This window comes from Canis lupus, chromosome 24 (genome assembly GCF_011100685.1).
Source record: "Canis lupus familiaris isolate Mischka breed German Shepherd chromosome 24, alternate assembly UU_Cfam_GSD_1.0, whole genome shotgun sequence".
Taxonomy (NCBI): Eukaryota; Metazoa; Chordata; class Mammalia; order Carnivora; family Canidae; genus Canis; species Canis lupus.
Window position 1 is genome coordinate 43,134,496 of NC_049245.1, and position 26,000 is coordinate 43,160,495.

Below are 26,000 nucleotides of genomic sequence, written 5' to 3' on the forward strand. Positions count from 1 at the left end.
TGAGAATTCCCAAACGTGTAGGGGAGTTGGAAGAGCTTCCCAGTGAACACTACCACCCAGGTCCTAAAGTCGGCAGGTTGCTTTCACGTGATGTCTCCAACTGGTTTCACTAGGCCTCTGCCCCACCGTGCCTGTGACACCACAGTCGGTAGTGACCGTGGACATGGCCCAGCGGCAAGAACTCGCGTGAAAGGAGTCAGAGGTCAAGGCGGGACTGTGCAGGGGGGCATATGCAGGAAGGCACAGCTCTGCTCCTGCCACGTTTGGGCAGACCTCACGGTGCTTGTACGCACCTGCGAGCTTTCCCAGAGCCCTCTGCGGTCAGCGGGGCCTACTGAACCTTCTCACCTAATCCAAGCGAGGGCCTGCCCGCGAGGTGCCGTGGGTGGGATGTAGTAGCACAGGGCGAGCGGCCAGCATGTCCCGTACGTCCTCGCCCTTCCCGAGGAGCAGGAGTCTGACGAGTGACCAGCTTCTCAGACACTTGGTCGTGTGTTATGGGGCTCGTTGCATGCAGCTTCCCAAACACATGCATCTGGTCTCCATTTCGACCGTGATTTCCTTATTTTTCTTTAAATCGATCGACTTTTTTTAATCGATCAACTTTTTAAAAAGCATGGTTGCCTCACAAAATGAGTCACTGCCGTAAATTTAAGGGAGGAAATTGCATATATGGAAAACTTATCTTTTGTCCAAAGTTAGAAAGTAACCGTAAACATTAACACACTGAAAATGAGGCAATAGAAACAAGCTCCTAAATAAAACAGCAGAAGTTAAAACTCTACCACCTAATTGGCATCTTCGAGGGACAAAATACCTCCCTGGAAAATTCTGCAAACGGGACCTTATCCCGTACGTTCACATACAGGAACCTCCCAGCCATTTTTGGAGTCACTTGGGAAGTCAGTTTTTTTCATTCAACCAAAACGTGATTTTCCCTTGAAGGCGGTGCTCCGTGAGAAATGAGCCAAACGCGTCAGGAACATAGAAGTTGGCATTTTCCAGATTATATCACAGTCCCTTCGATGGTTGTGACATGACCATGGGTTGTTGCTGCTTGTGTTTTTGTAATGGAATTGCAAGACCGCATTAAAATATGTCTTCTGTACTGCACTACCTCACACGCAGTAATCGTGCTACCATTATGTGTGCGTGTGTGTATGTGTCTACACATATCTATGTCATCGATGTTAATCACGTCCTGGACTGGGATTTTTCTCCATTACCTCCTACGTAATTGAGGACAAGTAGCGCTGCCATGAGTACCAGTCATAAGTGTTCCCTTGCATCTGCCCCCAAATGGGAGAGGGATACTGACTATAACAGGACGTTTGAAATACCCGCATCACATTGTACGTACTTTATTCTGTTTGTTTTAAGATTTTATTTATTTATTCATGAGAGGCAGAGACACAGGCAGAGGGAGAAGCAGGCTCCCTGCGGGATCCCGATGTGGGACTCGATCCCAGGACTCCTGGATCACGCCCTGGACCGAAGGCAGGCACTCAACCGCTGAGCCACCCAGGCGTCCCAACATTGTACACACTTAACATGGACTGCCTGCCTCCAAATCCCTGCTCTGGGGCCTTGAGTGTGTGATTGGTACTTCTCAGCCCCAGGGACCTCATCTGTATAACGGGAGACATTAAAAACAGCATTCCCAGGACGCCTGGGATGCTCAGCATTTCAGTGTCTGTCTGCCTTTGGCTCAGGGCATGATCCCAGGGTCCTGGGATCGAGTCCCACATTGGGCTCCCTGCAGGGAGCCTGCTTCTCCCTCTGCCTGTGTCTCTCATGAATAAATAAATAAAATCTTAACACACACAAAACCAGCATTCCCAAAGGATTGGTGGGAGTATTCAGAGTTAAAGCCTGCAGAGTGCTTCCGTGGCTGGCCCATAGTAAGTGCTAGCTCTATGGCCTTGTGGTGACCTCACGCCTGTTGTGATAGAAACTCAAAAATAAAAACAAAAACCACCTCTCAAAACTACAGCCCCATGGTTCTCCTGCCTCCTCCCACCTCCTCCCACCTGGTGCTCGAGCTCTAGGCCATCAGGGTACCTGCACATGCCTCAGTGTGCAGGGTGTCCCGCCGCTGAGCGGTGCAACGCTGGCCGCCTCTGGGCCTCCACCCGGCCCACGTCAAGGGAACAGGATGCCGTTCTAGCTCCTAGTGCTACTTCCAGGTGGGATGACATCCGTGGGAAGTGGCCAAAATGTCCCCAGACTGGGCTGTCCCCGGACCCCCGGGGGGTCTGTAGGAGGCTTCCCGCAGCCCTGAGGCGGTTTCCAGGCCGCCAGCAGATGGCGCCCGCGCCCCCAGTGCCAGGCCTGGGACCGTGTTCTGGGTGCTACTCCACGGACTTGCGCTTGTTCAAAGGAGTGCGGGCTCTCCACCTGGTGGTGTTACTAAGCTTGTAAGGTAGTCGGGATTATTCATCCTGCTGGAAGAATATCCTCTGACATTATACACTTTTATCTTTACAAGGATTGATGGCCTCCTTAGGAAATACTGAAGTCAAATCATTTTTCAGAGGTCAGGTTCCTGATTTTTCTACTTAAAATTTAATCCTCCCCCCCCACCCCCACCCCGCAGTGTCCTTATGGGACATTGAAGTTTTGTTGCCCGTGGTGTGGGCAACTCTGAGTGCCCACTCACCCTCTGGCATTATCTCTGCCCTGCTTTGGGGAGGAAAGAGTAGGAAATGCAAATCTCCATCCCAGATGGGTGCTGGTGGCCAACAGGGCCGCCTTGAGACTAATCTTAGTAACTCTGAATGCTCTAGACCTACGCGTGCTAGTCGGTGGGAAATCCATCCTGGCTGCAGGGCGGAGGAGGCGGTTTCAGCGTGAGCATCCTGTTCCCTTGACGGGGGCCGGGTGGAGGCCCAGAGGCGGCCAGCGTTGCACCGCTCAGCGGCGGGACACCCTGCACACGAGGCATGTGCAGGTACCCTGATGGCCTAGAGCTCGAGCACCAGGTGGGAGGAGGTGGGAGGAGGCAGGAGAACCATGGGGATGTAGTTTTGAGAGGTGGTTTTTGTTTTTGTTTTTGTTTTTGGGTTTTTATCACAACAGGCGTGAGGTCCCCACAAGGCCCGTAGATGCTGAGCAACTCATCTTAGAGCCTGTTGTAACTAAGTCTGTCGTGAATTTTGCATCAATATTCAGAGAACTACTAAGGTGAGGGCTGTTTCCAAAGCAAATAAAAGCCTGTTGCTTACTTGCTTAAAATGTGAGTCAGCCCCTAAAGAGAGCTGGCAGGCGAGCTTATCCTTGGAGTTTCCCCCTGGGGTGGGGGGTGAGGAGGGGGGTGGATGGAAGTGCTGAGAAGCAGCTCAGCCACCAGCACCCCGCGTGCCAAACCCACACTGCCCTTCGGGTCATCCAGGCACTGGCAATGCTGCTTCCTGCAGGACGGGTCGGAAACTTGGGGCCCTTCGGCCCCTGGTAGCGGGGTGGGCAGTGTCACCATCACCCCAAGGCCTGGAGGGGCTGGCTGAGACTCTCTGCACCCCAGGGCCTTCCCCAGCAGGGCTGAGCCCCACCCTTCCTGACCTTGGGCCTCCTCCAGCTCCAGGTAGGCCATCATTTCCATTCTGGATCTTTCCGACACTGGGCTTGACCTTTAAAGCAAAAGTGCAGTAGATGATGAGTTTTAGTGAGGGAATTATTTGAGGCATGTGTTCCCCACTGTCTTTAGGTTCAAGGCATGTCCCGTGATGCCGGGGGTCTCCATCTCATGTGGGACCTCGTGCAACATGACCCCAGTCCTTGGCCGCCTCCGGGGGACTTTGCAGGAGGGGCCCCTTGACCAGCATGGGAGGCCCCAAGCACAATTCTGAGTTGCCTGCAAAAGCGAGGTAGGTATACAGTATGGACTGAATTGTGTCCCCCCCGCCAAAATTCCTGTGGTGAGTCCCAACCCCCAATGCATCAGAGTGTGACCACACTGGGAGTCGGGGTCGTTACAGGGGTGATTAAATTCAGTGAGGTCATCACTATGGCTTCTAAGAAGAAATCAGGACACAGACACACAGGAAAGACCACGTGAGGACACGGGGAGGACAGTCACCTGCAAGCCAAGGACAGGGGCCTCATAAAAAACCAACCCTGCCAATACCTTCATCTTGACTTCTGACCTGTGAGGAAGTAATTTCTGTCTTTAACCCCCGCAGTGTGTGGTCTTCACAGCAGCCCAAGCTGACCAGGACAGTGTTCCCAGGTAGCCATTCGCTTCTCAACTGTGTGACATGGTGTCCCCCACCCCAACACGGACCCCGGGTCCACGCCGTACCTGCAGGCACCTTCACCAGCACACTCCTGGGCTCCCTGGGGACCAGGCCGGCACCCTCACTCCCATGGCACAGACAGGCTCGGCCTCTGCCTGGCCTTGGTCTCACGGAGTTCTCGAAGCCACATGCACGCCGGGCTGAGGAGCTTCCCAGCACACCCGCTAACCTGTAGAGTGCCAGAAAGTGTGCGGCCTTCAGCAGGGGAATCGCCGGGGAGTGGATCTACGTTTTCAGATCAGCACTGGTCACCTTTCTAGGGTTCACCGAGGCGGTGCCCTGCCCTGGGATGTCCACCGAGGAAACCCCACCGTCAGCTCCAAAGGGGGCCACTGCTCTCCGTGCTGCCCACATGGCAAAGGGTCGTCGCAGAGGTGAGTAAGGCTCCGGACCTTGAGACAGGGAGATCACCTTCCACTTAGCAAGGGAAGCAGGAGGCAGAGGGAGAGAGCGTCCGGGTGGTGTGGCCTGAGACAGACCCCGGGCAGCTGGCCCTGAAGTTGGTGGCAGGGCCCCCGAGCCACGAACCCAGCAGCCTCCAGAAGCTGAGACGGGGCAGGGCTCGGATTGCCCCCCAGAGCCTCCAGAAGGAGCCAGCCCTGTCAACACCTTGACTCTATCCGGAGAGACCCCCTTTGCGACCACAGCCCCCTCACAGCCACCATCGGCTCTTGTGGCTTAATGCATCAGCAAAAGAGCACACGCCTTCCTATCTCACACGCTTATGGTTTTTTAAAAATATTTTAATAGCTGCATTTTATTATTTATTTTTTAAAATATTTTATTTGTTTATTCATGAGAGACACAGAGAGCGAGGCAGAGACACAGGCAGAGGGAGAAGCAGGCTCCTCGCAGGGAGCCCGATGGGGGACTCGATCCCAGGACTCCAGGATCACTCCCTGAGCCAAAGGAGATGCTCAACCCCTGAGCCACCCAGGCGTCCCTAATAGCTGCATTTTAATGTAATTATTTTCCTTTGCATCTCTAGCCACTTTGCTGTTTGACACCATCGTCGGAGGAGGGGCCTTAGGCCTCAGCTGACTGCCCAGGGTCCCCGAGAGGGGACGTGGCCTGCAAGGGCAGGATGGGCTTTTCCAGCTGGCTGGGGGCAGGAGGCCATCTCCAACAGCGGGATTTGGGACTGCATCCCCCAGGCAATGGGAAGGCCTGAAGGAGCCTGCGTGGGAGGGGCTGGCGCGGCCCCACCTCCCCACCTGGCCCCAGGCTGCTGTGTAGGCTGGAGCCGAGGCGTGCTGGAAAAAAACCGAAAATTGCAGGAGTCTGCATTTACTGAGTTCCCACTCAGTGTGAGGATGACCTCAGCACTTTCTGTGTTTTCCTCCTGCAGCTTCCCATGGGCCCCTGTGACGAAGCTGCTACCATTACACCCATTTTAGAGCTGAAGAGACTGAGGCCTGGGGACGTGGCTGTCACCGGCAGATGTGTGATGTGTGCAGGACACGAACGTAGGGCTGTCTGGCCTTGGCCTGCCCTCTCTCTCCCCGCCTGGCCCCCCACAGCCTGCAAAGAAAGTGGCTTTCATCACCTGTTGAGGGGGGCCCGAAATAGGCCAATCGGGCTTAAGGGATGTGTGAAAGTCGCTGGCCAGCGGAGGTCCCCCTCGCTTCCTCTTTTTGTTTGTCATGTTGATGTTTTATTTTGGGGTCCCCCAAGCCTCCAGTTGGGGCCGAGGTGGCAGCAGGGGACCCGCACGCTTCCACCTTGCAGCCTGGCTTTGAGGTGAATGCACCCCTGGCCTGAGTCCACAGAAACCCCGAGTCACTCGGGCCTCCATGAAGATAAGCAGGCTTTGGGGATCCCTCTGCATGCCCCCTGCTCCCCACCTTCTGGCTGTGCTCCGTGCCCCCCTCCACACACCTCTCCTGAGTGTTTTCCTCGCGCCTGGCACCCTTGGATCCCCACCTTCCCCAGCTGAGCAGGAAGGCTGGGAGCGGAGCTGCCTCCCACGCCTGAGTCCTGGGAGGACACTGGGGGGCCCGCCCCTCCCCCCAAGGCCCTGATGGCGCTTCCCCATCCCAAGAGTGACAGGCTGTGGGATTCCATCTGCTGGGGCTCTGCCTTGCCTGTCCCTTCAGCGCCGAGTCTTGTGGGGCTGCCCCAACGCAGCCCTAGAGGCCACGAGTGCAAAGTCACAGGCGTTCAGTGGGGCTGTACTCTGCAGCCGGCGCTCTCTGGCCCGTGTATCTCTCCAGCCTCTGCTCTGTTGTCACTGGTGTGTGCATCTTCACGTGGGCTTCTTGTGAGGACAACAGTCATGGTATTAGGCCCCATACTAATCCAATATGACTTTCTCTTAAATAGATTAGATTATTAAAGAAGCCCCTACATCCAAATAAGGTCACATTCATGAGGACCGGAGATTAGGATGTGAACTCATTTTGGGGGGGACACAATTCGAGCACAACAAGGGCCCTCACCCAGGCATGCTCTCAGACAAGGGCTGGCATTTGCAGAGTAGGGTCCTGAGTCTGGTCCTTCCCCCTGACTTCTGTTTCATTCTCGCTTCACTTGACATCTCTGAGGTCCCACCTGCGCAGGCTTCAACCAGAGCAGACAAGTCTTCCATTAGAGGCTGTGCGAAGAATAAATGGGACAGTGGACTGGCCACCATTTGCTGCCCTCCGTGGCCTTGGGGAAGCCACTCTGAGCCTCGCCGCCCTCCCTCTTAACACTGGGCTAGTAGTACCCACTGATGATAATGATTATTTTGAGTTTAAATCATCTAATCTGTGTAAGTCACCTAGTCAAGGACCCAGCTCCAAACAAAGGAACTTTATCATTATTGGCGGTGTGTGTGCCCAACACTCAAAAAGTGTTCTGAGCCTTTGCATTCCCTTCTCTCTGCCGTCCCCTGTCCTCCAGGGGCCCTGGCTGTCACCAATCCCACAGGCCTTCCCTGACTCTCGAGAACAGGTATCACTCTCTGCTCCTCTTCGGTGTCCCCCTTCCACCCCTGGACTAGAAAAACCTACCCAAACCTAAACCTACTATTCACCATTCTATTCATTCATGGTCTCTCCACTCCCCGGAAATGAAATGTAAGCCCTGGAGGTGGTGGTGGTGGTGGGGGGTGTCTGCTTGTTTCCTGCCCGCCCTGTCCTGAGGCCTGGAGCCCTGGCCTGACACCTGATGGGCCATTAATAGGGATGTGCTGGGGGAAGAGCTGATTCCCAAGGCGAAGTGGGAGCCCGTGGGGCCACCTGGCGCGAGGAGAGGTGGGGAATGCAGAAGCCCTACTAGGGGCCGCAGGCTGAACCGGTGAAGCCCCCTCCCGCCCCACGCACTCCAGGCACCCGCGCGCTCGGGCGCACGCGGCCCCGGGCCGGGCAGGGGCGCGAGGTGCACGCGGCCGCCCCGCCCCGCCCGGCCCGAGCCCGTGTTCCCGCCCCGGGAGGCCCCCCCCGCCCCCCCTCCCCCGGCTGGGGAGCCCCGGACCCCGCGGCGCCAGCACGTGCTCCGCAGCCGCCGCCGCCCCGCGTGCAGCCGAGCTCCAGGCCGGCGCTCCTGCCGCGCGGGGCTTTCGCCGGGAGGGGCCCGGGGCGCGGGGGCGGGGCCGGGGCGGGGGGCGGGGCCGGGCGCGGGCGGCTCTGGGACTTGTAGGCGGAGAGTCTCGGCGGCCGGCGCCTCGGGGCCAAGGCGCAGCCCGCCCCGCCCGGGTCTGTCCGGCCAAGGCTGGGTGGCCTCCGAGAGGCCCTGTCCGCCGCGCAAGGGGAGGTTGAGGCCGGCGAAGGCACTCAGCGCGCCCCAGATCACGCGGCCGGCTGCTGGCCGCCCTCCCTGGCCTCTCGGAAAGAAGTCTGGGCCTCACTTAAAAGTTTCCAGAGGGCGCTCTGGAAAACCCCGTGCAGAGCTTGCCTCACCTCCGTTCCATCGTGCATTCACTCAACAAACACTTGCCGAGGGCCCCCTGCTTGCCAGGCCTTGCCGCTTGAGCAAGACGTCCAAGGTCCCTCCGAGCAGAAGGGGGAGGCCGTACAGGCAGGTGCAGGCAACCAGGGCTTCGGGAAAGAAGTACAGCGAAGGGGATGAGAAGGCAGGATGAAGAGCCCAAGAATGAGGCCAAGGGCCTGGAGGAGGCAGGACTGTGCCTGGGGTGTGGGAGGAACGTGAGCCGCAGGGCCGAGGCAGGAGTTAGATGGGACAGGGAGCTGCTGAAGGCGGGCGAGGAGGGCCAAGGGGCCCAGGGCCTGGACTCAGCAGGTGCCGGGTAACGCCCGAAAGACCAGGGGACGTGGTTCGCCTCCCCGCCGCGCCACCCCCAGTCCCGCAGGCCCCGGCCTGTATCCCTCGGCCCCAGAGGAGGCTCAAGGGTCACAGAGTCGGCCCGAAGGGACCCCACTTAGCGCCGCAGGTCTCCACCGTACAAGTGGGTGCACAGCTGTGCCCGGACGGACGTGCGGAGTGTTTGGGGCGCCCAGAGCCACGCTCTGCACCGCGTGGAGGTGGGACCCTCCCCCCCCCCCCCCCCCGAGCTCAGAAGGGCCCCACGCTGGGTTTGGTATGACATTTCTAAAAGCTTGGAACAAGTTCTGTGGCCGGTCCTGCCTGGTGTGGAGCTCACAGAGGCCCTGGCATGGCCTGCTTCCGCGGCTGGGGACGGGGACGGAGGGGCCGGACTGCCGCGCGGCAGGGTCGTCCACGCAGACGGAGGAAGGAATCCCTGATGCCGGCCGGGCTGGAGAGGCCAGAGCCACCTCCTCCGGGGGACCCTCCCGGATGGCGGGTCCCTGGTTTGCGTCCCTCCCGCTTGTGCACTGTGGGCTCAACGTTGCCTGGTCCGCGGAGCGAGGGTGTGGTGCCGGGCATCCAGGCGGCCCCCATCCTGCCGTGCCCGCCGCACGAGGGGCCCTGGGAGGCTTTCGTCGAATGAATCTTGCTTGTAGACGAAACCAGGGTCATCTCAGCTTTTAAATTTTTTTCTTTTATTTATTTATGATAGTCACACAGAGAGAGAGAGAGAGAGAGAGAGGCAGAGACACAGGCAGAGGGAGAAGCAGGCTCCATGCACCGGGAGCCCGACGTGGGATTCGATCCCAGGTCTCCAGGATCGCGCCCTGGGCCAAAGGCAGGCGCCAAACCGCTGCGCGACCCAGGGATCCCGCATCTCAGCTTTTAATACACGTTGCCGCATCCTGCGTGGCTCGTCCCGTTGGCTCGGGACACCTGATGCCGGTCGCCGCTTACCTCTGGTGCACCAGGGTGTGCGCGCCACGAGGGCGGGGGCCGGACTCCGGGGGGCGCGCACAGGGCAACCCCCAGCCCCGCTGCGAGCCGCGCCCCGCCCCGCCCCGCCCCGCCCCGCCCCGCCGCGGGGCTCCCTGGGCCCGGCCCGGACTACGGCTCCCGGCGGCCCCTGCGCGCCCGGGGCGGGGCGGGCGGCGGCGGGGGGCGGGGCGCGGCGGCGGGGGCGGGGCCGCCTACAAAGCCCGGGGGCGGGCGGCGCGGCGCAGAGTGCCCCGAGCGCCGGCCGGAGCGCAGCGCAGCGCAGCGCAGCCAGCGCGCAGGCGGGAGCGGCCCCGCGAGCGGACGGGCCCGGGGGCCGGAGCGGCGCCGCCGCTGCCCCTGCTCGCTGCTCGCTGCCCGCCGCCGCCCATGAGCGCGGCGCCGCGCGGCCCGGGTCCGTAGGCGGTGGGGCGCCCCCCATGCTGCTGCAGCCCGCGCCGTGCGCCCCGAGCGCGGGCTTCCCGCGGCCCCCGGCCGCCCCCGGCGCCATGCACGGCTCGCAGAAGGACACCACGTTCACCAAGATCTTCGTGGGCGGCCTGCCCTACCACACCACCGACGCCTCGCTCAGGAAGTACTTCGAGGGCTTCGGGGACATCGAGGAGGCCGTGGTCATCACCGACCGCCAGACGGGCAAGTCCCGCGGCTACGGCTTCGTAAGTGGCCCCGCGCCCCGCCCCGCCGCGCCCCGCCGCGCCCCGCACCTGCCGCCCCCGCCCGGGCCCCGCCGAGGTGCGCGCTCGGCCGCCCGCCGCCCTGCCCCCACCCACCCCGCTCCCGGCTTCAGAGGCGGAGCCGCTGCGTCCAATTAGCACTTGGGAGTTTGCGGGGAGCTTTTGGGGACGGTCGGACGCTGCCGGGACTTCCTGGAGCAACAAGCAAGCGGGAGCTCAGGCTCCCCCCCCCCCCCCCCCCCCCGGGCGCCCTGGAGGCCGCGAGCACCCCCTCCCTCACCGTGTCCTGGGAGTTCCGCTCAGGGCCCCAAATAAACAGCAGCTCAAGTCGGAGACGACCTGAAGACTCGTGTCCTGTTCCCCTTCTAACTAGTGCCCCCCAGGCCCCCGCAACAGGCAGGCAGGAGGGCTGCCCCGCCCCTCCCCCTTCTGGGGGAGGGGGAGGGGAGGGGAGGGGAGGGGGGAGGGTGCCGTGTCTACCCTGGGGAGCTCTGCCCTTGAAGGCAGGTTCCCCAGCGCCTGAGCTCGGAGGGAGCAGAGGAATCCAGGAGCACCTTGGTGGGAGGGCCCCGAGGGTGGGAGAGCCCCCCCCCAGGGGGAAGTGGGGGCCCCTCGCCGGAGCAGGCAGCCCTGTGCTCCTCCCAGCGCCTGAGGGAAACCCCTGATGCCCCTGTGCTCCTGCAGGTGACCATGGCCGACCGAGCGGCGGCCGAGAGAGCTTGCAAAGACCCGAACCCCAACATCGACGGCCGCAAGGCCAATGTGAACCTGGCGTATCTGGGCGCCAAGCCGAGGAGCCTCCAGACGGGTGAGAGAGCCCGTGTTCTCCTTCCCTGGCTCGCCTCGACTGCTATATTCAGTGCTGGTATCTGTGCGGTGGAGGAGGCCCCCCCGCCCGGCCCGGCCCCAGGAGTGGCTGTCAGCTATCATGTGCTCGCAGAGCCGTCACAGGGCCGCCATCCTCTAGCTCGGGAGCTGGACCCCTGCGTCTGGGCACATGGGCCGGTGGGGCAGGGGGAGGAGGGCGCATCGGCTGTCCCCGAGGGAAGGAGGAAGTTGGTCCCCGGGGCTGGAGACGAGGACCCACACCCAGAGGGTGCTGCTGCCCTGCTCCCTGGGCTCGCTTCGGCAGGGAGCTTTCCGGTGGGTGGGAGGAGGGTGGCCTGGGAGTGTAGGCAAAGCCCGTTATCTATCTCCAACTTTTGTTGGGGGGTGGGGGGGTGGATGGGTAGGGCTGTGTGTTTCTGCTCCCCTGGTGAGGCCGAGCCTCTAACTGGTGTCTGGTTTTAGGCTTTGCCATCGGCGTGCAGCAGCTGCACCCCACCTTGATCCAGCGGACTTATGGGTGAGTGGATGTGGCTGCTGGGGGCAGGGCTGGAGGAGGGGTGGCAGGCCAGCCGGGGCAGGCCATAGGTGCCCCTTGGTCCCAGGGAGTCTCACCCCAGGACCGCCAGCCCCACAGCTTTGGTTGTCATGTTCAAATCTGCCTTCCTGTGTCTGAGAACCATCCCTTTCTCTGATCTTCCAGAAATGTGATTGCGTTCTGGGGGTTGGGAGGGCGGGGGGCACTTCTCCACTCCCGACAGCCTGCCAGCCTGGTCTCAGATTCCTGGCTTCCCTTTGATGAGTTGTGTGACCTCTGGTAGCTTACGTGGTGGCACGGTTCCGTGTGTGCCTCAGTGTTCTTCCCTGGGAAACGGGGGTGGTAATGGCATCTGGGAGTTGTGTGGGTGGAGCGCTTAGGATGGGCCTACTGGGGGCACGTGAGCTCTGGGAGTGTGCCCCACATTCCGTGGAACCGCGGCTGGGCTCTTGTCAGGGTGCCTGGTGACCCGCTCTGGTGGGTGACAGATGGTGGCGGCAGGTCACTGCCATCCAGGGTCTGGTGTTTATGAGAGCTGCAGCAGGTGAGACTGCACCGGGGCCAGCTGTCCAGCCCGAGTGGCCCGGCCTGTGGGCCTTGTGTCAGGCGTGCTCATCCCACCCTCCCTTCGCCGTTTTTTTTTTTTTTTTTTTTTAAACTTCTAATAAGTCTTGGCAGCTGCTCGTGGAAAGACACACACGCTTCAGGGGCACAAAGGAGCCTGCCATGCGGTGTGACTTCCCGGCCCCATGATTGATGTCGGCTGTGTGCCCCAGTACCGGGAGCAGGTTGATTGTTGGGGGCGGGGGGCGGGGGGTGATGAGGGCAGTTATAAAACAGGTGGCCCCTGTTAGGACACTAGCACTTGAGCTGTCAGAGACCACATCCCAGCCTCTAGGTCGTGTGCTTCAAGTTGTGTGAGTGTGTGTGTCTGCAGGAGTGTGTGTCTGCCCTGGAAAGAGGAGCAACCTGGCTCACTGGCAGGGGTGGGAGCTGGGCTGGGGTGGGTGGGGACACGGAGCGGGTCAGACAGATGGCCGGGGAGTTGCTACATGCCTCTGATTTGGGGGTGCTGGCCCAGACAGGCAGCATCTGTGTCTGCGTGGTGGCCTTGGCGTGGATTGGCGTGTGTGGGAGCTCAGCTCTTGGTCTGTTCTCCGGAGACGGAGCCCGGGGGCGGCTGGGAGCAGGTGGTTCTGGGTTTCCTTCTGGCCCCGGGATCAGCTTCATCAGTGTCTGGAGCCGTCTTGGAAGGTATTTGGGGACACCTGCCATCACCCTAGGTCCTTCCTCTTTGGAGTTTAGGTCACAGGGGGAGGGCGTTCCTCATTTTCTGTAGCCTTGGCTCTGTTCCCCAGGTCCATCCCCGGCGCCTGGGGTGGGGTGGGGCGGGTGCTGGCCCCGCAGAGCTGGGGCACAGGCCTGGAGCACCTGCAGCTCTGTTGCTTCAAATGCAGCAGAGCCTTCCCCTCCCAAGTTCTAGGTCGTCACTGGTCCTCTGAGCCTGTCTCTAAGGCTCCAGTAACTGTCAGGACTCGGCCTCTGGAGCCTGCAGACCTGGGTTCAAATCCTGGTTCCCTCTGGGGCTGTTGGGCCTTCTGGAGCCTCCAGGTGCCTCGTCTGTTGTTCCCCTGACCGAAACCAAGTGCGTCCCATGGTGCGAGCGTGGGGCTCCGTGCCCCTGCCCCCCCTTCCCTCCTGCCCTCACAGCAGCCTTCTGAGGTCAGGACTGACGTGGTCCTCACTCCGTAGATGAGGAAGCTGAGACAGGTTTGCAGACCGCCAGGGTGCCCTGAGTGGCGCGATCTGAAACCGGGCTGGCTGGCTCCGAGGCCACACTGCACCGCCGCTCTCTGGGGTGGGCGGGTAGGAAGGGTGCCCCGGCCTTGCCCTCATGGTGCCCCCAGTGCCACCCACGTGAGGTTGGGGCGGGGGTCAACCCGGCTTTTGCCGCGGCGTCTTCCCGACTTCAGGTGACGGTGTTTTGTAACTAGATCTCTGGCTGGCACCGGATACCCGTGACGAGGAGGCGGCCAGTTCTGTTTGCTGGTTGCCAAGGGGCGGGGACCCAACCGGCACAAGGGGTCAGAGGGACCGTCCAGCTCCTCGTTGCCAGCGGCCAGCGGACCGAAGCCTCTCCGGGTCACGCCGCCTCCCACCAGGCCTTAGTCTGGGCGGCAGGGTGGCGGGTGGGGCCCTGGGGGTGCTGGCCCCGGGGGTTGGGGCCGGGCAGCCTGGGGTCAGCTGTCCTCCCCGCAGCGCCCCTCAGCTGGGAGAGTTGGGCCGTCAGCGTCCCTTTTGTCTTTTGTCTTTGCGGAACAAGAACAATCGGGCGGGAGCGCGGCCGGCCTGACTCAGCAGTCGGCGTGGTGCGCTGCGGGCTGGTGGCGGGGCAGGCCTGTCGCTGGCCAGGGCGCCGTGGGACCCGGGGGCACGGTGGGAGCTGGCGCCCGTTAACCCCTCTCCTGCCCGGCTGGACTTCCCCACAGCCTTCCTGGCTCCCATCCCCTGCCTTGGGCGGCTCCAAAGAGTCCACGGCCCCACTTTGGGGCTGGGCCACGGCCGAAGCCTCGCCCGCTGGGCCGGACACCTCGGTGCGGAAGGTTCGCCCGAGACGTTTTACACGTTAGGCTTCTTGCTGGGATGCCCCTGCCCTCGGTTTTTCCAAGTGGGTCGGGGTCTTTTGGGACCTGCCCTGGGCTCTGCGTCATGGAACTATACGTGGGGGGGCCAAGGCCTGAGGCTTGCAGGGTCCTTCCTTGGCAGGTGACAAGGGACTTAATGACAGGACTCCGGCCTCCACATAGGCCTCCAGCGAACGTCTCAGCTGCCCTGGTGGGACCGTCCGCAGCCTGCAGGCAGGCAGGTTCCGGGCTGTTGGGAGAGGGCGCATGTGTAGGCAGAGCTTGGGTCTGGCCTGGAAGGGACCTCCTGGTGTCAGAGGCTGTGTCCACGCCTGGGCCCGAGGCCTGCCAGGATCTGAGGTTTGTCCTGGGCCTGGCTGTACTTGGAGCCTCTCCTTGGGTTATTTTTGAAGGGCCAGCTGCTTCTCTGGGCACAGCCCCCACCCCCGTTCTTAAGGGGGCCTTGCTGAGGCCTTCGTGCCGGTTGACCACAAGCCCCGCTCTGTGCCAGGCGTGCGGCCAGGCCCCGGGTCCCACATAGCAGCGTCGCCGGGTGCTGGAGGGAGGATCCCGGGGCCTGCCTGGGCTCACCTCCCTGTCCGCGAGGTGGGGACCAGGATGCTGCAGCCACACAGGGCGGCCTTGAGCACTGAGCGGCCCCCATGGGCAGAGCCAGTTGGGGCCTGGCCTTCCCGGGATGACTCCGGGTTTGTCAGTGACCGTCTCCCGCAGCGCCCTGACAAGGCCTGTGGCGGTGGTGGGTGAGGAACCTGCCCGAGCTCACACGGTGTCGGGGGCGGGCGGGGAGGGGGGTGAACAGGCTGCCTCCCCCTGGCCAGCTCCGAACAAATGGGAGCCAGGCGCCCCAGGACAGACCACTGTCCCGGAATCCTCTTGGGGGCGGCACGTGCCCTGACTTTCCGGGAGCCCTGCGCCCCTTGTGACGCCCCCACTGCCCTCGCCATCACGGGGCCACGGGTGTGTGCACGCTGAGGCAGGGGTCTGAGCCCATCCCTGGGTTACCAGGATAGGAGAGGGGCTGGGGAGTGACGGGAACGTACCAGTGTCCCCAGGAGTAAAGGGTCATTCATTTATTCATTCATTCACTCCTCATGTTTAGGGTGTTGTATGCCAGGAGCCGTGTCCAGGATGCTTTATGTAAGAGAGACACAGAGTCGGTTCCCCACTCGTGGGCGCTCCCTTTCCAGTGGGGACATCAGACTATTAAAAACTCTTCTGTGCCCCCGAGGGTCCCGAGGCGGTGCCCGGTGTCGCGGCCGGGGTGGCTGGCCGGGGGCGGTTCCCCGTCGGGGAGCGGTTCTGTGTGGTGCGTGTCGTGGTGGGCGGGCCGCCTGCACATGTGATAGAGTGTCCTGGGCTGACACCAGGACACACCAAGAAAACACCTGCCCGGGGCCCGCAGCCTAGCTAACGGCGTGCCAGCATCGGGTTCCTGGTTTTGGTAACGCGCGGGGTGATGTCACCACTCGGGGGACAGTGCAGGAGGTACACGGGACCTCCCAGCGCCGTCCTTGCAACTTCTGGGGCTTGTACCATTATTTCATAATCCGGAGGAAATAAAGGGTTGGGTGGGGAGGGAGTGGGAGAGGCTGGGGGGGTGTCAGCATCTTGGGGGTGCGGCAGGAAGTGAGGTCAGAGCCGGAGGCCATGGGGGCTGGGAGGAAGCTGGTGCCTGCTGTGGCGTCACCTGGCTTGTTTTTACTTTCAGGGTGCCTGGGGTGGCCCTGCTCCCCACACTGTAGCTTCCTGTTTGGCAGCCACTGGAGCGAGGCGTGGGCTGGTGTGTGGCCCTCCCCCGGGGGCGGCCCGCGCGCACCTGTTGTTTGCCCCACGGCTGGAACAGAAACCAGCCCCTCGGGGCGGCTCTGGGGCTCCTGGAGGATGAGCCCTCGCTCCGACCCACTGCCCTGGCAGGAAGGGCCTTCTGCTGAGGCCCGGAGAGCCCCGACCAGCAGGCTCGGGCCGAGGCATGGGGCCTGAGCACAGACGGAGGAGGCCGAGGGGTGTCTGAGCACCCCCATGGGTGTGTCCTGGGGGGGGAGGGCTTCCCAGGGGGCCTTCTTCACAACTGGCGAGTGCGATGCCTCGTTGCCGTGACTTCTCGGGGAGCCCCAGCTTCCCTGTTGTCCGTGTGGACGTGATGAGGGCCCTGGAGGGTTGTGGGGGTCTCTGCCTTCGTGCCCCCACCCCCACGTGGTGGGAGGAGGAGGCCGGGAGTGCGTTCAGCCAGTGTGGTCAGCAGATGCTCCGTGGCAGGGCCGAGGGTGCCGTGGGGATGACGGGGAGCAGAGCCAGGTTAGGGGTGCGGAGGGGCCTGTAGCAGAGGAGTGTGTGCAGGGGGACCAGGTGGCAGCAGGCGGGGGCGGCGATTGGGCTGCAGCACCAGCGTGAGCAGCGGGAGGAAGTGGGCAGTGGGGGCCCAGGGGTGCCTTTAGATTGTTCTGAGGGCTGCGGGCCTGAGGGGGCCCCTGAGCGGAGGAGGGCTGGGTCCCTTGTGTCCTGAAAGCGCCCTCCTAGGCAGGCCCCCCGCGCCCCCCCGCAGTCCCCGTGCAAGGCCGTGGTGCTGCTGGCTCCGGCGCCAGGGTGAGCAGCTGCAGGATTCCGAGTACATTTTAAAGAATGTGTGGAAGAGGAGCCGGGAAGCTTCCAGAGCTCCGGGCTGAGCACATGGAGGGGTGGCTCGGCCTTGGGGAAGGGGGGCAGGTGAGGCTGAGGGTTTGGGGGAATGGGAGGATTTCAGGTTCGGACAAGTTGGGTGGGGATGCGAGCCAGGGCCTGGCACTGTCCCACACCTGCCGCCCCCACCTGGGCCTGCTGTCTGATGGCCCCGGGGAGCATTCGTGTCCCCTGTGGGGGTTCCTGCACGGCCCGGTTTCCTGCCTGCGCTGGCGGCCTCTTGGGGCCCCTCCCTGCGCCCCCAGCGCTGCCTGTGCGTCCAGCACGGCAGGCGAGGCAGGCGAAAACCTCCAGACGGCAGAAAAAGTGAAACGGGCTCATTTGCCTTTCTTGCTTTTATTTTTGGGGGTGGCTTTGTGTTCAGAAACGGGTCCCTCCGGGGCCCTGGCGATTCCCTCCCGAGTCTTGCTCTGAGTGTGTGGCGTGCGGCCGTTGTCCCCGGCCGTTGTCCCCGCCGCTGCTGCCCTTGGCTGCGGTCGGGTGCTGACCCCGTGTGCCCAGGCCTTCCTGGCCCTGCTGCTCGGAGCCCTGAGACCCCTGCCTTCTATGGGGGCTCTGGGGACCCAGGGCCGCTCTGTCGGGCTCAGTGCAGCCTCGGCTTACAGAGAGGGGAAACAGGCCAGACGCCAGGCCTCAGACTCAGGGTTCTCGCCTCTGGACCCCGGGGCCTCCTGGGGGCCAAGTCAGCAGCGTCATTAATTGGGGTGCCACAGGCGCCAGCAGACTCACGGCCCCCGGGGGATGGGAGTGAGGCCCCGAGACCCCCGGTCAGTAGGTCGCATGGGGCAGGAGCAGCCCTGGTGGGCGTTGGTGACCTGACCTTTAGCTTCTGACCCTGGGCCTGACTGTCCCCCCGGCCAGTCCGCTTGTCGCTCCAGGGCTCCCGGCTGCACTCCTAGGGGCTGGTCCTCACCCTCCCTCAGGCCCCCGGACGGCTCTAGGGCACGCAGAGCCTTAAATCCTCAGGGCAGCCCCTTGGGGGGGATCCCACCCACAGAGGCAGAGCTGAGGCCGCCAGGCACAGAGCAAGCGCCAAGGCCAGCCGTGAACTGAGCCGGCAGGTCTCGCCTCCCCAGAGTCCCCCAGCTGTGCCAGGCAGGGCTGCCTCTGTTGCCTTCAGAGGGTCCAGGAAACGGTCGGCAATCCTGGGGGAGGCTCCTTTGCCACCCGGGTGCCAGCAGTGCCAGGAGGGGCCCTCTGCACTCGACAGGTGATGTGCTCAGTGGTTGGGACCCAGTCCCTTTCCTCATAGGGCTTATGTTTTCGTGGAGGAAACAACAGAACAAGACGGTAAATAACCAGATTTCAGGTCATAAGAAGGCAGTAGAGCTGGTGGTGCATGGGGTGTGCTGGTGTTGGCCTGGGGTTTGGTCAGGGAAGGCCTCTGAGGAGGTGAGGTTTGAGGGAAGGAGGAAGAAGCAAACGAGAGGGAATAGCAGGTGCAAAGGTCCTGGGGTAGAGGCGCTCGTTGAGTCTGGGGAACAGAAGGGAGCTGGAGGTGGCGGGAGTGAGGACACTGAGTGAGAATAATTGGGGGAAGTTGAGGCCTGGTGCCGTGGGAAGCCGTGGGGCGAACAGCTTGGTCCTGGGGGGGACCTGGTCTCCTTCATGCTCTTAAGATGATCCTCTGGCCACCAGATGGGGGCAGAGGTGGGGACAGTGGACCTGCTATGATGTGTTGTGGGTGGAGGCTTGACCTGAAGAGATGGTGGGGAGACTCGGGGGGCCAGGGTGGGAGTGAGGAGCGCCTGGCGGAGCGTGGGCAGGGCCGACAGGCCAGCCTTGGTCAGCACAGGGTGTTGTGAGGCCCGGGCCCTTTCCAGGGGCCTGAAGATGAGGCGTGTGGAGGTTGGCAGCGCCCCGAGTTTTCTGGGCAGCGAGGTGGGGCGGCAAGGAGCCGCCTGGACACTCCCGCCCTTTTCCCCCCGGGTGCCCGGCGGCCAGGAGCTCGTGTGCGGGCCTGGGAGGGGCCCTCCCACCGGGAGCTCGGAGGGTTCCCCGTGGGCTGTGTGCGGCTCACCTGCACCCCTGCAGCTCCGCTTCTCCGTCTCCACCCGGGCCAGGGCATCTGGTCACGAAAGCGACAACCAGGAATGTTCCAGGCATGGCCTGATGTTCTGGAGGGGCACAGTTGCCCAGGCGGAGAGGAGCCCGCTCTTGGGGTGGACGTCCCCGGCCTCCCAGTGGGCAGAGCTGAGGGTCCGTCCCCTCCTGGGGGGCTTGCGGCTTCCTCCCCCACTCACCTGTCCCGGCCTCGCTGTGTGGCAGGACCTGCCAATCCTCCTTTTCCTCTGGACCCCGGTCTGGGCGCACGCACCTGTCTTGGGCCCAGTCTCTGGAGATGCTGAGCTCCTCTCTCCAGGGGAGAGGCACTGGGGGCTGCCGGGTTGAGGACGGGCGCCGCTCTGCCCTCTGGGTGGCCTCCCGGAGACCTGGGCTGGCCCCCGAGGTGGGGCCGGGGTTGCAGGCTCCAGCCAGCAGCCCGTCCCTGGGGGCACAGGGCCCAGGCAGCTTTGCCACACCCCGGCGTGTGATCGTGCATGTCACCCGGGCCTCTCTGAGCCTCAGCTTCCATCTCTGGGAAATGGGGTAACACGGCACCTCTCGTGGCGTGAAATCTAAGTTATCGGGCTTTTTGCAGAGGGCAGGGGCGGTGGGGGCAGAGCCCTCCAGGGAAGGGGGTGAACAGATGCCAATGTGCACCGTCCCAGCGCGTCCGCGAACGGGGGCTCCCTTCCTTCCCGACCTAAACAGTATTTGCTCGCACCACGTGGCAGCGTCCCCGTGCTGGCCGGGACAGAGGTCTGGTCCTGGCAGTGGACGGTGTGGAACCTGCATCGTGTGACCACGGCCCTCCCGGCTGACCTTGGGGTCACGTGGCCAGAGACCTGGTCCTTCTGAGCGGGCGGCGGCGTGAGGCGTGGGTCTGGGCAGCGCTGCTGGCGTGAGGGTGGGCATCAGAGTCCCCGGGGGCCGCCAACTGCAGATGCCCAGATGCCATCTGACTCCTCGTCTGCAGGGGAGACACATTTTTAGCAAACGCTTGGGGGTGTCTTCGGCAGGGGTGTCCCTGCCCATGTTTGGAGAAGTTCTGGGCTTTAGGCTTCCGTGGCCTCAAACTCAGGAATGTTCATGAGGTTCCAGGAGCCAAGCAGGGGCCCTGACGGTGCCGGGGGCGTCCCGGTAGGCACTGTACCAAGATCCGCTCCGTCGTGGCTCCGTTCTGCTCCTTTCCTGACAGGGGCATGGGCCGGCCTCAGGTGGGGTCAGGAGGACGCCTGGGGGTGGGGACTCCAGGGAGGCAGAGGCACGTACAGACCCTGGTAGGGCGGTGTGAGCACGCAGGGTGCGTGCCGCTGGGGCGGGACAGGCCGGCCTCAGAGGACAGGCTGGCACCTTGGCCTGCTCCTGCAGTGCACGCACCTGCCTCTTCCATGCTCTTCCCCTTCTGGGAATGCTGTTCCCTGCAGCCACCTCCGTCTTGTCTTCCGGGCTCTGTGCAGATGCTTCCTCCTCCGAGAGGCCTTCCCTGACCACTCTCTGCAGTCTCATCTCTGGTTCATGGGTCGGATGGTTGGTGTGTCCGTCCCCCAGGCCTCCTGACAAGCACAGCAGAGGGTGGGGCGTCGGGGGGCACAGCCTGTGGTCAGCAGGGGTGTTGCTGCCCCAGCCTGCCCCTCCCTCCCCCCAGGGCCCCGGGGCTGCAGCCCTGCCCACACCAGGCCCTGTGGGCGCTCTGGCCTTCCCGGGGGCTCACGGGTGCAGGATTCGTTCCTCTGGATCTGCCCTTGGGGGGAAGGACGGGTCCCCGAACATCCACCACCTCCAGGCACAACGTGCGCTCGCAGACGCGGGTGGACGCTGGCACGTCTTCCTCCGGACCTTGTCTCCCCAGGAGGAGCCCCGATGACCCTTGTTCTCCGTCCCGGCCCCCTCGCAGAGCCCCCGGCGGTTAACAAACCACTCTTGCCTCGGGTTTGCAGTGCGTGCGGCCTGGCTCACCACGCTGGCGTGCGCAGCGGCCCTGCTCGTCGCGGCCTGGGCACACCCCGTTGGTGTGTCTGTGCCGCTGTGGGGGGCGCCCGCGGGGCTTCTGCTTCACGGCCCCTTTTCCTGCTTATGCCTGGGAAGTCGTGCGCCCGGTAGCAGCCGCAGGGCCCGGCAGCACCCTCCGGCGGCCTCCAGATCCCCCTGAGCGCCTGGAACACGGTGCTGAGAACGTTCCATCAGCTCTTGGACCCGTAAAAGCAGGGGTTTCATCCGGGTCAGCCTCTCCTCTCTTGGCGTGGTCGCAGATACACATCTGTTGGTTTTAGCGTCCACGATGTCACGTGGAGCACGCACGTCGAGGTTTTGCAGAGGCAGCACGTCTGTTCAGCTGCTGGTTCGCTCTCCTGACGGCGTGGAGGGCGGAGGCGTGGGCCGAGCGCGGGCCGCCTGGTCGCCCCCGCCACCGTGTGCGGCGGGCCCTGGAGGGACGTGGGGTGTTGCTCGGTGGCCTCGGGGGACGCTCGGCTTTTTCTGCTTGGTCGCCGGTCCCGTGGACGCTGCCGTGGCCCGCTATGTACTTGGTGCCGGAGCGAGGGCGAGGGGGGCGCCTGAGTCCTGTCCACCTGCTCCCAAGGCCGCCCCAGGGTCCGCCCCTGCTGAGTGTCGAGCGGGAGGGAATGGCAGGAGCCTGGTCTTTCAAAACTGCTTCTCCTGGCGGGGGCGGGGGCGGGGGGCGGTGGCTGATAGGTGCTGGGAGGAGTTGGGGTTCCCTGTTGCCCCAGGTGTGGCCCTGTCCTGTGCCCCTCGTGCGGGTGTGAGGAGAGGCCGATGCTGACAGCCGCTCCATCCTGCCCGATGAGGCTGCTGGGACCTGACAGGCCGGGACGCCCAGGGAGGCCCCGCCACCCGCCCAGGGACGCCCAGCGCTGGTTGGCACAGCAGGCCCGCGCCGCGCCGATCCTGCCTTCCTGAGCGTCTCCCCGCTGGCGACGCGTGGGACCCCGTCCCTGCCTGGAAGGCTGGCGTGCACGGGTTCAGAGGGTCCCCTGTGTGGGATGGCTGTGTGGCCTTGGGAGCCCCCGAGCCCCTGAGCCCCGTCTGTCATGAGACAGGATGAGGACCCGAAGGGCAGCCTGACCGCAGGTGTCCCCACTCAGTGTGTTGAGGGTGTTTGGGGCCCAGGGCTGCCTGGGGCCTTGCTTCTAGGGTCCCTCCTGTCCTCTTTGTCTTCGTCGACGCCCTCGGTGCATCGCCCTCACGTGGTGCTCACTCAGCCACGTTCGCCGTGCCCTGGGCTGGGCCCTGCTGTCAATGACCAGGTGAGGCTCCCAGGTGCGGGGCAAGGCGTGCTAGGCCGCACATCCTGCGGGTGTCACCCGGCAGGTGGCAGACACTGGGGAGACAATCGGGGACATGGAGGGGTGGGGTCCCACAGGACCCAGGCTCAGAAGCCCGTGCCGGACTCGATGTTTGCTGACACCATCTGAAAATCAGAAATCATTTTTAAACCTGGGCCCCCTCGAAATCACATAGCTGACCCTGTGGGGGATGGTGGGAGTGTGGAGCGTTGGGTTGGGCTGGGGGTGTCTGGGAGGGGCTTTTTGAGAAGGGGAGCTCTGGACAGCCGGGGAAAGTGGGTGGCAGGCAGTGGGAACAGCCAGTGCAAAGGCCCTGGGGTAGGAGCACATCTGGTGTGTTGTTGCTGTCCCCATTTTACAGATGAGGAATAGACCGGGCGGGGGAACGGAGCCTCACCCCGCTCCCTCACTCCCCACTGGAGCCCGCTGTCCCCAGCTCTGCCGCCTGACCCTGGCCCTGACCCTCTGTGTTTGGCCCACAGGCTGACCCCCCACTACATCTATCCGCAAGCCATCGTCCAGCCCAGTGTGGTGATCCCGGCTGCCCCGGTCCCGTCGCTGTCCTCGCCCTACATCGAGTACACGCCGGCCAGCCCGGCCTACGCCCAGTACCCGCCGGCCGCCTTTGACCAGTACCCGTACGCCGCCTCGCCCGCCACGGCCGCCGGCTTCGTGGGCTACGGCTACCCGGCCGCCCTGCCCCAGGCGCTGTCGGCCGCGGCCCCCGCGGGCACCGCCTTCGTGCAGTACCAGCCTCCGCAGCTGCAGCCCGACAGGATGCAGTGAGGGACCCACACGCCGGCCGGGCGGCTGGCCAGCTGCGGGCTGCGCGGCCCCACGTGTGTCTCCGGGGACCCCGCGGGACCCCGGACGGACTGGAGACCGCTTCTTTATAAATCCAGGCCCCGCTGCGTCTCCAGGGCGGCCTTAGGGAGGAAGAACGCCTGGAAGGTCTTCGAAGATGCAACCCAGACCTCGCGCACACCGCCAGCCTTCTTCCTGCACCTCTCGCCCGTCCCCGCTCCCCCCGTGCCCCCAGGCCTGTCCCCCCAGCACCCGGCCGGGCCCTCTCACCCTCCACAGACTGGCTGCCCGCTGGGCTGCGGAGACACCGCGTCCTGCTCAGAGATGCCTTAGCCCGGGGCCGCCCGAGAGCACCACGGGGGGCAGGCCGCGCCGCAGGTGCATCCACGAGCCGCCGCCGTAGGAGGTGTCGGGGGGCACCTGCCTCCGGAATCCGCATCTTCTAGACCGCAGCCCGCACCCCACCCCGCCCGGGGCTCCCGGGCACAGCAGGGCCGCTGGCGACGTCCTTTCCTGTCAAAGCTGCAACTCTTTTTCTTACCGTCGTTGTTTTGCTACTAAGATGATTTCAGAATGTCTAGTCTATTTTTTCAACCGGAACTCCCACCACCAAGAATCCAGAACCTATTTTTGACTCGGAGAGACACCTTTGTCGATGGCTCCGCCCGAGGAACCCGGTGATAGTGTTTCCGTGGGATAAAGCCTCTGCCAGCTGGGGGGCGGGCGTCTGCAGGCGACGGCAAGTCGTCTCAGAGCTTGGTCCCCTCCTTGTTCACAAAGGGCAGGAGGAGCGGGGCCCGAGGTGGTGCCGGCTGAGGGGCCGGAACGCAGCATCCTGGCCAGCGACGGGGTCCCCGAGTGTAGAACCACACGGCCGCACCTGCCCTGCCCCCCGTGTGGTGTCCCCTGCTGTATACCAGCCTGGGTGGTGGGGCTGAGCTGAGACACCCACCCCTCCCCTGGGGGCTCAGTCCTGGGTGGAGGTGAGATGTTCCGGGGGCCATCGGGGGGGGGCCCCGCTCAGCGGAGGAGGGGAGTGAGCCGAGGGCCAGACTGGCAGAGGGATTTGGGAGGGGCGGGCCGCAGAGTGGGGGGCACTGGGGGTATTCCTTTGGACCTACCTCAGGGAAGTGGGGGGTCTCAGGGGCTGACTGACGTGGGCAAGCACTTCGCGGCACGCCTGGTACAGAGTCAAGGCCCAGAAGTTAAAGGTAGCTAATATTATAATAATATTTTTATTAGAACGTTCTGATTATAAAAATAAAACTTGTTTTCTTTAAAGAAAAAGTTGGTCTCTGGTTTTTCTCTGTCAAGTGGGAGCCTTTAACACTGTCCCCGCCCTCTGCCACGGTGATCACGGGGGTGTTGCTCTGGGGCAAGGTCACACCTGGTGTCACAGCTTGGGGGTGGGGGGGATTCCATCAGTTCCTTGAGCCCCCCCGCCCCCGCCCCGCATGGGCCTAAGGGCCTCCAGAGGGAAGGGACAGACCATCCCCCCCACCATCACCACCCACCTCATCGCTGAAGCTGGCAAGGGATGGATGCTCCCCCCACCCCGGGCGCTGCTCATCTGTGGCCCCGCTGCACATCTGGGGGAGGACTGGACACACCCCCACCCCCACCTCGGGTGCTGCTCACCTGCTGCACGTCCAGGGGAGGACTGGAGCCCCCCACCCCCACTCCGGGTGCTGCTCACCCGCTGCACGTCCAGGGGAGGACTGACCAACTCAGTGTCCTGGGAGCGGCGGCTGGGGGCAGGGGTGGGCGTGGTGTGATGGGCGGCTCCCCAGAATCCCATGGGATGAGGGTCAGTTCCCCAAGAGGAGGGAGGGTGTTTACAAGAACCTGGGTAGCTGCCCGAGGAGTACTGAGGCAGGGGGCAAGGTCCCAGGAAGGGCGATCGTGGTCTGGGGCTGAGGGTCCGGCCCGGGGATAGTCCCGGTGTTTCACAGAACTTGGCTGGAGCCACGACTCCGTACTGGAGAAATCATGGGAGACTCACAGAGGAGGTGTTAAGGCTGGAGATACGTTCACTCCAAGAAACACGGACCGGTATAGAAGCAGAGCACTGGGGAAAGTCCTAACAGACACGATGCTGCCCATTGGGGCTTACCGTGTAGCAGGGGACCGTGACAAATGTGTATGGGGTGATCTCGGAGACTGATGGGCCCTATGAAGCAGGTATCACGGGGGATGGAGAATGACAGTTGTGGGCCGACAGCAGCAAGTGCAAAGGCCCTGGGGTAGGGTGCACGGAACAAGGAGGCCAGTGTGGCTGGAGAAAGTGGCAGGAGACAGTCAACCCTGCAGAGCAGAGCCAGGCCCCCTCCCATGCCATCTGTCCCCTTGTCCTTCCATCGCCTCCCCAGGTGTCACCTCCCTCACTGGCTGAGCCAGAGATTCGAGTTGCTCTCACCTCCGTTCTCTCCCTCACCTTCACATCTGACCCACTGCTGGGCCTGGAAGTTTCCGCCGGCTAAGCCTATGCGGAACCTGCCCCCCACCCCTTGCCAGGCACCGCCTCTTCTCTTCTGCCCCTGGCTATGGCCCCTGCCCAGCTGCTGTCCTCGTCCTGCAGTCCGTGCTCCACACGCAGACAGAGAGATCACGCCTGTCAGCTCAGAGCCCCCTGTGGCTCCCTGTGGGCCTTGAAGGAACAGCCAGTGCCATCACTGTGGACTGGGACCCACGCTCACCTCCTCCCTGTCAGCTGGAATCACCAGTCCCAGCTCACCACAGGCCCTTTGCACGTGCTACGGAGTCCTCTAGCCTCCACCAGCTGAGTCCCTCCTTCAGCTCTCAGCCCAAAAGTCTGAGTTTGGGGACCCTGGAGCCTGCCAGCATTCTGAATCTGATTCAGGGAGCGATGAGTGGGCGTCAGAGATTTGTGGCAGGGGCTTCAGGACCACCCATTCCAGGTAGAGTGTGTGGTGGGGTCGACCTGAGCCCGGAGA

At 63.4% G+C, this 26,000-nt stretch overlaps 1 protein-coding gene and 1 long non-coding RNA gene across 3 annotated transcripts; both read left to right on the top strand.

Moving 5' to 3' along the window:
• The first annotated feature begins 4,008 nt into the window (after positions 1 to 4,008).
• LOC111092240 lies at positions 4,009 to 6,355 on the top strand. The gene is made up of 3 exons (XR_005377419.1): positions 4,009 to 4,225; positions 4,553 to 4,666; positions 5,641 to 6,355. It is a non-coding gene; the product is annotated as an uncharacterized LOC111092240 (long non-coding RNA).
• A 3,588-nt stretch (positions 6,356 to 9,943) lies between these two features.
• Positions 9,944 to 24,333, top strand: RBM38 (RNA binding motif protein 38). Of its 2 annotated transcripts, XM_038572678.1 has the most exons (5): positions 9,944 to 10,192; positions 10,895 to 11,018; positions 11,501 to 11,555; positions 22,067 to 22,203; positions 22,725 to 22,861. In XM_038572678.1, the coding sequence occupies exons 1-4, from the start codon at positions 9,956 to 9,958 to the stop codon at positions 22,197 to 22,199; spliced, it is 549 nt and encodes a 182-aa protein (XP_038428606.1). In that variant the 5' UTR covers positions 9,944 to 9,955; the 3' UTR covers positions 22,200 to 22,203; positions 22,725 to 22,861. The 2 variants fall into 2 exon arrangements, with proteins under 2 accessions (XP_038428606.1, XP_038428605.1); XM_038572677.1 differs by lacking the exon at positions 22,067 to 22,203 and having other exon boundaries at positions 22,725 to 24,333.
• The last annotated feature ends 1,667 nt before the right edge of the window (positions 24,334 to 26,000 follow it).